This window comes from Apostichopus japonicus, chromosome 22 (genome assembly GCF_037975245.1).
Source record: "Apostichopus japonicus isolate 1M-3 chromosome 22, ASM3797524v1, whole genome shotgun sequence".
NCBI lineage: Eukaryota > Metazoa > Echinodermata > Holothuroidea > Aspidochirotida > Stichopodidae > Apostichopus > Apostichopus japonicus.
In genome coordinates this window covers 11,383,703-11,396,440 of record NC_092582.1, presented here as the reverse complement: position 1 = coordinate 11,396,440, position 12,738 = coordinate 11,383,703, and the positions used below count along the sequence as shown (strand labels likewise).

Sequence of the window (12,738 nt, the reverse complement as noted above, 5' to 3'; positions counted from 1 at the left end):
TTTTATAACAAAGGGCCTTTTAGAAACTGTGGAGGTGTTACTAACCGAGAGTTCTATCAAGACGCTTGTAAAGTGGAGGCTGATTGTGATGCGTCGGTTTGTGGAGTACTGGCTGCGTTTGCTCAGCAATGCCAACGGGAAGGCTTCCCACTAGAAGATTGGAGAACACTTGCATCTTGCGGTAAGTTCTTACCTCCTCGTGTGTATTGCCAGAGGTTAACTCTTTTGGACTCACTTGGTACGAAATGTGACTTTATTCCTTCTACTTGGACCCTGCATCATGACCGATATCAAGACAAGAGTAGACGGTCCAACAACCAAATTGTACATGTTGTATTAATTCCTAATAAATCGATATCTTGGTGAAAAGAAGAAACAGTAAAAAAAAAACTTTAACTTATAAAACTTCTTCTTCTTCTTTAAACGGTTATTTCCATTATTTTATATCTCTCTCTCTCTCAACTTTTAGACCTCGATTGTCCTGGCAATTCTAATTCTGTCTACCAGCTGAACGGACCGTTTTGTCCAGATTCTTGTCCATATCATATTGGGGAGGATAAACCTACATCCTGTGGCAGTAACATTGGTGCGGAAGGGTGCTATTGTCAGAACGGTGACGTTTGGAATGGTGACGTATGCACTCCCATCAGTGAATGTGGCTGTATGCACGATGGAATTTATCTCAAGGTACTGCACAGACTATAAGAGGAGAAAAATTAAACTCGAGATATTTAATGAAGCTTTAACTGTTGTCATTCAGCTTTATAACCCCACATGCTGCACCGCCTTTACCACCGCAATTTACTGCTTTTACACTATACCAAATAACTTTTACATATTTTTGCGAGTGTGCTCTACTTAGGCCTCACGATAGAATGGTGTGGTTAGGGAAGTATGGTAATCAGAAGTGAGGGGGGGGGGGGGGGGGTGGGGGAGCAATCACAAACCCCGGAGTCAAAATTAGGTCACCCAAAGAAAATATATATAGGTAAAGAATTCTGTATTGTTCATTTCATTGTATTCGTAAGAAACAATGAAGAGTGCAAACATAGGAGGCCCTTGATATAAATGTCTCGGAACTGCTCTCGACCACCTCTGGCTCTACGAATAGCATACCAACCATTTCCTCCCTCCCATCCCACCCCACCCACCCCACCAACCACTCCGATCCAACCCACATTTAAAGGTTTTGACAATCAAAATATTAATTAGCAATCCTTCAATGACAACAAAAAAGTTCGCCTGGAATCTGAACAGCAAATTTAGATTTAGTCAGTACACAATAAGTAGAATCTAAGGAATGAATTCGAGGGATGGGGAGGGTGTGTGAGATGAGTTGTGGCGAGGCGAGGCGAGGGGGGGGGGTTGTATAAAAAGGAATTAAAGCTGGACGGTGTACACCAATCCTCCTGTCAAGTCAATTCCATACTAATGACAACTTCAAGGTTCTCAGTTTTCTTTTCTTTTGTTCTCATGTAGAAAAACGAAACATTTATGAATTCCGGATGTAATGAACGTTATACCTGTAACGAAGACGGGGCCGTGACGAATGTGTCGGTGACGTGCGCAAAGTTGACAGCAACCTGCACCGCTGTCGGAAGAAGTCATGCCTGTATCTGTAATGATGGATATAAAGGCGATGGATTCACTTGTTTAGGTATAGACAGTTTTGCTTCAGCCATAACCTTTTTTTTTCCTCTCTATTTTTTTAAATAACATTTAATTTAAAATTAAAATGCTTCAAAGAAAGATGTTTGCAATGAATGCCACCCACCCCTAGTATTTCGATTTTGGTGTTCAATTTCTGTCACTTTTTACCCACACTTAGGATTTCAAATGATCATACTAAGTGACACATGCCTGGACTTGTAATGTCCCCTCCACCCCCCCCCCTCAAATATTAAACATTAATTAATTAATTAATTAATTTATGCTAATTCCAATCCCCTGTCGTCCATACGATACTCTTTCAATCACTCACGATAATTCCATATCAAACGTAAATTGTTATCTAATTTTTAAAACATTTTGAGTGCTTTTCATTATTTCAGTTTAAAATGTAAAGTAAAAATAATTAAATGTATAAATATTGTAGGATTACATTATCGACAAAAACAATCGAAAATGAAACAGCTCGAAAACGAAATGAAACATAAACCACAAGCAAAAAATGTCGCTGTAAAGACCGGTAAATGTTGGAATAAGTGTGTAGTAACAAACTGTCAACATGTTATGGCATTTGGAAATTCTTCCTTAGATAGTTCGTCATAGGAATACGAAATATATTTCTTTCTTTTTCTTTCAGGTCCATGTGAAGTTAATGATCCATTTACGTGTAAAGACCTGAGTTGCATTTCTAGTGACAGAGCATGCGATGGCACACCAGACTGTCCTGATGAATCCGACGAATTAGAGGAGTACTGTTGTTGTAAGTTAAAACTGAGACCGAAAAAACAGCAAACGATGCATGTATAGTAACCTTGTTCTAATCTATATTAACCAAAAGTTGTTTAGTATCTGTGTAGTATCATTGTAGTATCTTTGTAGTATCATGTGTAGTATCATGTGTAGTATCATTGTAGTATCATGTGTCGTATCTTTGTTGTATCATGTGTAGTATCTGTGTAGTATCTTTGTAGTATCATGTGTAGTATCTTTGTAGTATCGTGTGTAGTATCTGTGTAGTATCATGTGTAGTATCATGTGTAGTATCTTGTGTAGTATCTGTGTAGTATCTGTATAGTATCTTTGTAGTATCATGTGTAGTATCTTTGTAGTATAATATGTAGTATCTGTGTAGTATCATGTGTAGTATCTGTGTAGTATCATGTGCAGTATCATGTGTGGTATCTGTATAGTATCTTTGTAGTATCATGTGTAGTATCATGTGTCGTATCTTTGTAGTATCATGTGTAGTATCTGTGTAGTATCATGTGTAGTATCGTGTGTAGTATCATGTGTAGTATCTGTATAGTATCTTTGTAGTATCATGTGTAATATTTTGTAGTATCATATGTAGTATCTGTGTAGTATCATGTGTAGTATCTGTGTAGCATCTTTGTAGTATCATTAGTAGTATCTGTGTAGTATCTTAGTAGAAGGGCATGTCGAGAATATTAAGCGAAATTGTATTTTTAGTTGAATTCCATGTCAACTGTTTATGTCCACAATTTTCGTCACTTCATTTTTATTTCCACAATTTTCGTCACTTCATTTTCATATCCGCAATTTTCGTGGCTTCATTTTTTTTAAGTGGTTTAGACAGTGAACGCACTCTTCACAGCTGTACTCTATTTTATAATAAAGGAATCTATACCGAAACCAAAAACAAAGTGTGCATTGTACAATGTTAACAATGGGTTTAACTGTGTTCATACCCATATCCTAATCTCATTAATGTGATTATAGAGCCCTCCTAAAATATCTCGAATTTGTTTTGTTAACGAAATCTTTGCACACGCCCAATCTGTATTTATATTTAATCAAATATCTTGAAACTTGAAGCTATCACTCAAGGGCAAGTGTGACGAATTTAAAACGTCTGTCGAGTTTGGTATTTGTATTAGGTTGATAGACTATGATTATATGAGACGAGGTCATAAGTTATTTTATTTGCGATGACATTTATATATCTCCTGATGAGGCACAAAATGAAGCTTATTGTCCAATGTCGCCCAACTTGTTTATGTTATGAGCAGACCCACTGCCCACCCCCCATAACCCCCCAATCCCCATTCCCTACCCCCGCCACCACAACCCACATGTCCATGTCTCTTTGTTAAGCCCTACTAACATGTTTTCTTTAAAGGTAAATCATTCAAAGGCAAGCGGTGCAAAATGAAATGTCTCTTAACTTCTGTATCACGCTATCATTGATTGATAGATCATTATTTCTTAACAGAAAATGTAATTTTCTATTTGCGATGATCATGTTTTTTATCTTCAGATGAGGCAAAGAAGGCCGAGTATTGTCCTCAAGCCGGATATGAACAATGTCCGAACGGTGTTTACATCCCAGAATATATGTTCTGTGATGGTTGGGAGGATGATTGTGTTGACAACTATGACGAAGGAGAAGAGATTTGTGCGAGTAAGTGAATCTCTTTTTCATTTTCAAATAATCATCTTTACCAAACTCACTTTGAAAATTAGGCAAGTATAATATGTGTAATTATTGTCATTAATATTCTTTTAACTTGTTCAACTTTCATATGAAACATTACTGTTGCCCTATCATTGAACTGAAATGTTCTGTAATTAACCTGGCATATCAAGTGCACCCATCTGCATCATAAATTATGAATACATATTAAATGTTATTCGCATTTATATTATTGCAATGTTATCATTAAATATGAAAGGATCTAAAGAAATTTGAAAAAAGAAGAACAGAAAATTTCATTCTGAACAGCTTATTTATTGATATTATGATGTATTAGATTCAGTTCATAGCTCCTCTCCTTTTTTTTTCGGCGAAATTTAACGTGAGTAAAAAAAAAATATCTTTGCGAAGCAAATCCTTCATCGTGATGCAACCATTGACTGATGCTCTTACATTTCTTACATTAACGACCTTTACTGCTACCTGAATATCCGTCTAAATTAGAAATATTATTTCATATTCATCGTCATTCAACCGTAATGACAACTTGAAGAAACTAGAAATATACTTGTAAGGTGTAATCTGACCATTCCATGATATAACTCAAGCGATTACCGTTATAATTTCAGCACGATGTACTATGACGATGTCTTCAAACTCGCCGCTACTGATAGAACCAGTCCGAGCAACGTACAAAGACGGTACCAATGTGACCTTTAGTTGCGAAGCAGGTTACAGCTTAGTCGGAGAAGATATGTTATACTGTACTAATCAAACCTGGAACGACAATGTACCTGAATGTCTTGGTAAGTCTAAACTTAAATTATCCGATTTATCAACAGAAAATGAAAGACAATATTGAGTCACATGTCTCTCCAATCGCAAACATCGGAAAGTGAAATTCCCAACTGTGCTAAAAGTCGGTAAAGCATATTAGTGGTTGATCGTGACATTCTTCAACATGGTCTTGGTAATCAATCAAATGTATAAATCAATAACATAATATAATATAATAATAATATCACATAAATAATATAGGCTGTCACGAGTATGCTTGACGCAAGTCTAACGACTATCGTGCATGTTTGATATGTTTCCTATTGCCGATGTAACGTCTTATTTGTGTGAAATATTTGTTTATACGATGCGTACATTTTACGTTTTGTTTCAGGGCTTTTGCCCCTGGTAACGAGGACCAAATAAAGCTCATACAAAAGACACACGCCATCCGAGGATTTACGTTGTCCAGTCGAATAGTTTTACCTTACCCGTGACATAGGCTATATATATATGTGTGTATATATATATATATATATATATATATATATATATATATATATATATATATATATATATATATATATATATATATAAAATATATATATATATATATATATATATATATATATATATATATATATATATATATATATATATATATATAGAAGTGTATAAAATGTTCCAAGTAGAACACGACAGAGTGCTCAATTCCGCGTTATGAAGAAGAGCGTAAAGTAAATTTTGAATTTTGCAGCCAGACCTCTACTCAGAGTTTCATGCTTACTAGCAATCGTCAGGAGGTGTACTAAAAAGCTATCTCTCTTTCATCTTAGTCTTGACTTTATTTTGGGGGTATATATATATATATATATATATATATATACATACACATATGCATATATGCATATTTGTTTTTCACAGCTGACTGCACAAAACCAAATCCTCCTTACCATGGCGGATGGGATGATGAAAGCGTTGAATTCAAACATGGCGAAACCCTCAATGTACAGTGTGAGAAGGGTTACGAGCCTGATCCTAATCGAACAGTAACCTGTAATGAAGGAGGAGTCAGCGAAACAAATATCAAATGCATAGGTAAATTTTTCCTAACTTGAGTTTTTTAATGATTATCAGTACTAAACCTTAAATTGTAACCTCCTTCAGTTGTTCCCCCTCCCCATCCCAGTACTCCTTCCCTCTTCTTTAACTTGCTCACGTGTAGCAATTCATAATATGGGTGCAAAGTCGCAGTCTTTGTGGGGTGACTCAGATCATCCCCTGTGTATAGGGTCATCTTTTTTATTGTTTTTGGTAATTTCATCTGCGGCTTTTTCATATTTATACCCCTTTTTTCACTTATTGTAATCGTTGACTGCAAACATGCAATGACCTGCTATTGGCTCCAGTAATGTAGGACTAATTGAGTTACTTATTCATTTACTCTGCACTTGCTTATATCTATCTATATATATATATACATACATATATATATATATATATATATATATATATATATATATATATATATATATATATATATATATATATATTTACTCACGCACTTACAACATCTATCTAATAACCGCAAATACTTAATTATTGTAATAAATATCATGAGTTTCTATGCGCTCAAGATTTCAGATAGTAACCTCATTATATAAATACTTGTACAGTGTCCTTATCTTTGTTTGACTCTGTTGTCATTGGCAGTCTATTAACAATAGGATTATAAGTAGCGCTTGAGTGTTTGAGATACAGTTTCAATCAATTCTCGAGTGGGTTTCACTGATTTTTGCGTTATGATAAAATACGTTTATACAATGTCGGCATTCTCAGGTTATTCGCCCACATGAAATCGTGACGTGTGAAGATATGTCTAATCTCTTTCACAATAATCATATCATATGTATCGGTGTTTTTTTGTTTTTTGTTTACACGTGATTAAGTTTATGAATTCCAAAGGGCATTCTTTGATTTAACAGACTGTAAAAATAACATACAGAAACATATTTGATGTAACTTAATAATTGAACCTTAATGTTTACTTTCTTTCAATTTGCGAAATTCGTATTTGAATTTCAGAAGCCTCGTGGTTTATCAGTAAGGGGTACTTTGACCCCATCGGTGTTAAAGCGTTTTAAACGTATGACCAAGTTAACTCGCTGCTGAATGATCTATCATACATCCGAGTTCACATCGGGACTGGGTTGGAAATGTTTCTTACACATGAGAACATGTGTTCAGAGATTTGATAAATCAGTTGCTAAATGTCATGTGATATAGTCATGCCGATACTGACTCGTTCTTGTATGTATGTATGTATTTTAGATCCTCCTGCAAGCAGGAACTCGCGAAGAAGCCTCATTGGCTTATCAAAGCCACAAGCTGACCGAAGTCAGTCTCTTAGATTCATATTTAACGTCCATGATTATGAATTGTCAATTGTCAACAACTCTGTAACTGGAAGACATACATTAATCTTGGAGTGACTCTAACCGGGGACCTTATGATTGGAAGGCACCGGCGTTTAACCACTGAGCTAACACCCCTTCTTGGCTTACAATGTCAGGTTTACTCTTTTAAGATGTGTCTGATGGGTGGGTGGGTGGGGGGGTGAATATATTTTTATGATTCTTATAATATGTAGCATACAATCCATAACGATTTAATTTTATCGTTTTTTTTTCTTCTTTGGTTTTAGATATTGATGAGTGTGTCTCAGGGCCATGTGAGAACGGTGGCACGTGTGTAAACTTGGTGGACAACTACAGATGTTTATGTCCCGTTGGATATGAGGGAGACAACTGTGAAACAAGTAAGAGAATGCTCTGTTTTAATAACAATTTTTATTGTTTGTTTGTTTTTTCTCTGAATAACTTAGTTTGATAGCTTTTATATTATAAAGGCTTACAATGGAACACGAAATTTCACTTAAAACTTTCCATTGTAATAGCAGATTAAATTGTTATTCCTATGACAGACAATGTATAATATTTATGTGAAAGAGATCAACAACCTACATTAGTAGTTGAAACCCCTTGTTGTCGTATTATTTTCGTCCTTAAAGGGTAACTTTAAGGGAGAGAGGGAGCAATAAAGCAAATAAAAGAAGTGTTAAAGATATACAACGTGGAATTATAGCAATTTTTTTGCAAGGTCTTTCAACATATCAAAATAAATTTAGTAGCTAAACTGATCTTTTAGATCCAAGTATGGTTGACTAAATGTGAAATATATATCCTGATAAAACCTTTCCTTGACTGTGTGTTATGCACTCAACAACATCTTACAGTTTCAATTTACGATCTAGGCCTGTCGAAACGGCGATTAGGACGATACACCCCTCGAAGCCCGCTGTTCAATGAGCGACCTGGATAAGGATTAAAAAGCAAAATGTATTTGTAATTTTCATAAAGAACAGATCAGGAGAAATTAATACTTCATACGTGGAGTCCTGCCTGCCCCAGGATCCATCATTTCTAGGTTTACTAAACGTAACTCTTTTTTCTCCTCCTTGCTAGATCCGGATAACTGCTTTCCGAACAACACTTGTCACGTTAATGCTAACTGTACCGATGGCGTCGGTACCGTAGAATGCACCTGTAAAACTGGTTACAGCGGAAATGGATATGTCTGCTCCGGTAATCCATTAAAAAACATTTCAAAGACTGATTTGAGTCTACGATATCCTCAGTGAAGAGACAGTTTGATTAAGGATCATCAGTATTGACTCCCAAAAATATGCAAAAATAAGTCAAAAAGTGGTCACCATTGGTCAATTTAAAAATGTAATAAAATTGCCACCCTCAAAAGCGTTTTGCTTTACTGAGACATATTTTAATCTCTCTACGTTAACCCTCCTCTGTTTCTGGAAGTGTTATGGAGGACCACGGCTTTGTGAAATGGGGGCGGGGAAGGGGTTGGAGGAGGCGGGGAAGAGAAGGAGGAGGCGGGAGTGGGTGGGGAAGGGCAGATGTCAGATCAATGTTCAGTGGTGCTGAAATCGCCAAATGTGACGGGAACGCACAATTACGCCTGAGTGTCACTACAGAAAACTTGTTGGGATTATCCCTCCCTTGGTATCGGGGGACTGTTTTACATCATCGTTTTACAGTTTTTAAGTTGAGTTTCGATCTAGCTGCAATCGGATATGCATGGTAGCATAAATGTCCAGTTGACTTACATGTTATAAGTGGCCAAAGTGGTGTGGTCTTTGAAGTTCTCAAGGGGGAAAAGCTACCTCCCACTGGTTATAGCTAACATGGTGGCCATTCAAGGCATCTGTCATTTTCGTAGCAAGAAGAAACTATCAAATTAATGCATGGTTTAATATTATATATGAACATATATTTAAGTTGATATACCTATAATTTGTATTACTGTGGTGCCAAAGTTTGAAAGCCTTTTCGTTATTGCAACTATATAATCTATTGTAACAAATTCAAAACAACATACTGATTTTTAAAAAATGTATAAATACCGTCTTCTTAGCAGCCTTTATCAAAGGTATTAGCTGTAAATTAATTAGTTATAAATATGAATTGAAGGAATTTAAGTGATCATATACTCCATTCGATGAAAAACCAATCACTTTTGTCCTGTTTGAAATCCATCTGCAACAATCACACATAACGAGAATTACACTTCAATCTAATAAACGCACATTCCTAGCAGGAACAAAAAAATCCATTTCTATCAGAACAAACAATTAAGGTATTCGTCGATTTGTGTTGAGAATTTGTCAAGTTATTGAAATAAGAACGTGGCATATATGTATATAGAAAGTGATACATTTTTATATTCACTTTTCTACAGAGGAAATATTATTTCCCTTCGGAGAAGAAAATGGAGATGAAGAACTAACGAAGACGGCAGTAATAACAAATAAACAAAGAAACACGTTTCTGGATTTAGCATCGCCAACCATCAGACCAACGACAGGTTTCCCGCTAGGAAGTGAATTCTATTATAGTCTTTATGTGAGTATCCCTCTTGCGTGTGTGCGTGTGTGTTAGATTGTGTACTTGATTTGCATTCAGACCGAGGACTTGAACAAGGTCCTCAGAAGTCATTTGAAAAGAATCACATGTCCTCAGATGAACTCTATCGTTCAGGGGTATTGTTAAAGTTAAGAGTTCGTATAGATTCGTACAATGGGGTCCTCAATCTGAATGTATGACACACGCCTGTGTGCGGGAGCGGTAGGGGGCAGGGCATGGGAGGTGTTTGTATGTGTGTATATGTTTATATACACATCAAATTACTAACTACAAACAAATAAAGCCACTAAAAAAAACCTGAAAATATAATAAAATAAATAAAAATAACAATGTATATGTCTTTAATAATATGGAATCTATGGTATATTTTGCCATATTTACATTGTCATATTACTCACGGTTTGAAAAAGGGAAAAAACACAATAGAATACGTAATTAACAGATAATTGGATGAACAATTATGGAACATAAGCTACATACCTTTACAATAGCCCCACACACGGTAAATAAAAAAATGGCCTTGATGTGTTCTCTTCTTTACGTTTAGATTGTAGACAATGGATTAATTGTTTTTACAAAAGAAAACGAAGATAAATTAGTCTACAGCTATCCATATCCACAATTCACTGGTTCTGAAGAAATTATGTGTGTAGCTCCATTCTGGGCGGATGCAATCATCAACAAAAACGGTGAAGTATATTATCACGTAAGTCAGGCAGTTCGAAGAGAAGCAACGATTTGACTACAAACTTTTCTGTTTGGTTTTTCCCTTTTCTTTCTCATTGAAAATGCTAAACAATAGCTATATGTCCCGTGGCCATAACATGCCTATACCATACTTCAGGTTTAATACGCCATTGACCTTTGACCTCAGTTACCGATTTCATTTTTTAATAAGCAAAACTGGCTTGACGAGAAGGGGGAAGTACCCATGCAGTGGTCTTCAGCTTCTTGCCTGGGTCAATTCTGCGGCCCGAGAAAATATGGGGCCGGAAAATATGTGAAGTCTTATATTAAGAGCCTATTGTAAGAGGAGGACCCGGTAGATATATTATTGACGCCTCCGTAAGAAACAGGTGATTCTAGATCACCTTTATATAAAATCATATCTTCTTCTTCTTTGATCGACTTTTTTGCTTCAATTTGGTAACATTTATATGACAATGCGATATAGTATAATAAACAAATAATGAATGGTTTCCATTCGTGCAATAAATAGTGCAAATATTTCATGAGTTGAAAGATGGAATGTTCCATTCAACGAGGCGCAAATAACGAATGGAAACCATTCATTATTTGTTTTATACAACATATTATATTAAGATGGGTAAAATGCACTCATGCAACAGATTGTTTTGAACAGACAGGTTTCTCTGCTCTCTTACCATTGAAAAAAAGGGCTACCAAAAAAGTATAACCCATGGTTCTATTTCATAGAGTGGAATAGAGCGGATTTTGCATGCAATCAACGAGTAAATGACCAATCAAATGACCAGAATACAATTAGGTGTTGTATAATAACCGATAACAATAGCCTACATTACATTCTCTTAGTAATTGTTAACTAAAATTACATCATTTGAAGAAAAAAATGAAGAACACTTTTTCTTTACATTTCCGATTTAAATGCAACGCTTAGTCTAATAATAGAACATAATTATTAGACTAAGCAAGTAATTTTGAATAGTACCCAGTAATTCGGTTGACAAGACCGGAAGATTTGGATACCAAATATAAGAGGGGGGGGATTTTTTGTTTTAATGAAATGAAGGTGATATATACAACTTTCTGTTTGTACAAATTAGGTGTATGAAAGGCGATTAGTGGGTACACCAGCTGAAACATCTGTACTTCTTGATGAAGTTTCACGACAGGTCAATGACGCCAAACTACTCAACGGGGAAACATTTGTAGCGACTTGGGCATTGGTTGTCACTTGGTATAATATGCAAGCATTGGGAACGCCCACGGTAAGTATTTAGTACGCGACAGAAATAAACTACGACGTAATAAGTTTCAGTAATCGCCATGGAAGACAGTCAATTTATAACGCTAAGTAGCCACATGTTTATGTAGAATAAAACGTATATATGACTTATTTCTTAATACCCTTCACATGGTTACACTGTATTATCTTGTCTTGTTTTGTTTTTGTTTATTGATTTGATTTTTTAGCTCGTTTTGGATTTTTCCACGATTTATAAAGACCATTTCTGATAAAGAAAAAACCGTGGATTTCTCCTGGATGAAAAACCCCACTATACTCTTCTGTTTTAAAATATGTTCGATTTGATATCCCCTGTCTTTGAAGAATTAGCTGATGGGACATTGAATTCAAAACCCAAATACATTTTGCTTTGTTTTTAAAATTCTTTTCAGACGAACACATATCAAGCAGTGATCACTACTGACAGCAGATACAGTTTTACTTTGTTCAATTACCAAGAAGGAATGATGACGTGGAATTATTTTGCTTTGCCAAATAACAATATCATCATTGGATATAACTTAGGATTCTCAGAAGGTTTTGAAAATGTTCATGACGGCTGGAGTAGGGAACAAAAATATAGACCAGACCAAGAAGAAGGTAACACAGGTCTAAAGGGGAGATGGATCCACAGGTTGGAGAGTAATACTGAATCAGTCATCAATTCAAAACAGGTTTGATTAAAAAAAAATATTACTCCGATAATTCATTTAGATTTTAGAAACTTAAATATTTTATATTAAATCTTTATGACAAAAGATTTGTAGCTGATATCAAACTATACGCTGTAGTTGAGTATAAAACCAGCACTTTGTGTTGAGTTATTAGAATTTATAAAACAGTTGATTAATATTTAGACCGGTACTGAG

General features: G+C 35.4%; 1 protein-coding gene across 1 annotated transcript in view; it reads left to right on the top strand.

Annotated features, from left to right (window-relative positions):
* Positions 1–12,738, top strand: part of LOC139964081 (uncharacterized) — a 73,943-nt gene that overhangs the window by 17,307 nt on the left and 43,898 nt on the right. The window contains exons 5-17 of the mRNA XM_071965432.1: positions 14–181; positions 470–687; positions 1,480–1,657; positions 2,306–2,428; positions 3,947–4,090; positions 4,732–4,908; positions 5,804–5,977; positions 7,584–7,697; positions 8,404–8,523; positions 9,698–9,861; positions 10,430–10,588; positions 11,688–11,852; positions 12,262–12,543. Of these exons, the coding sequence (XP_071821533.1) occupies positions 14–181; positions 470–687; positions 1,480–1,657; positions 2,306–2,428; positions 3,947–4,090; positions 4,732–4,908; positions 5,804–5,977; positions 7,584–7,697; positions 8,404–8,523; positions 9,698–9,861; positions 10,430–10,588; positions 11,688–11,852; positions 12,262–12,543 (2,186 nt within the window). The remainder of the gene's footprint in view (positions 1–13; positions 182–469; positions 688–1,479; positions 1,658–2,305; positions 2,429–3,946; positions 4,091–4,731; positions 4,909–5,803; positions 5,978–7,583; positions 7,698–8,403; positions 8,524–9,697; positions 9,862–10,429; positions 10,589–11,687; positions 11,853–12,261; positions 12,544–12,738) is intronic.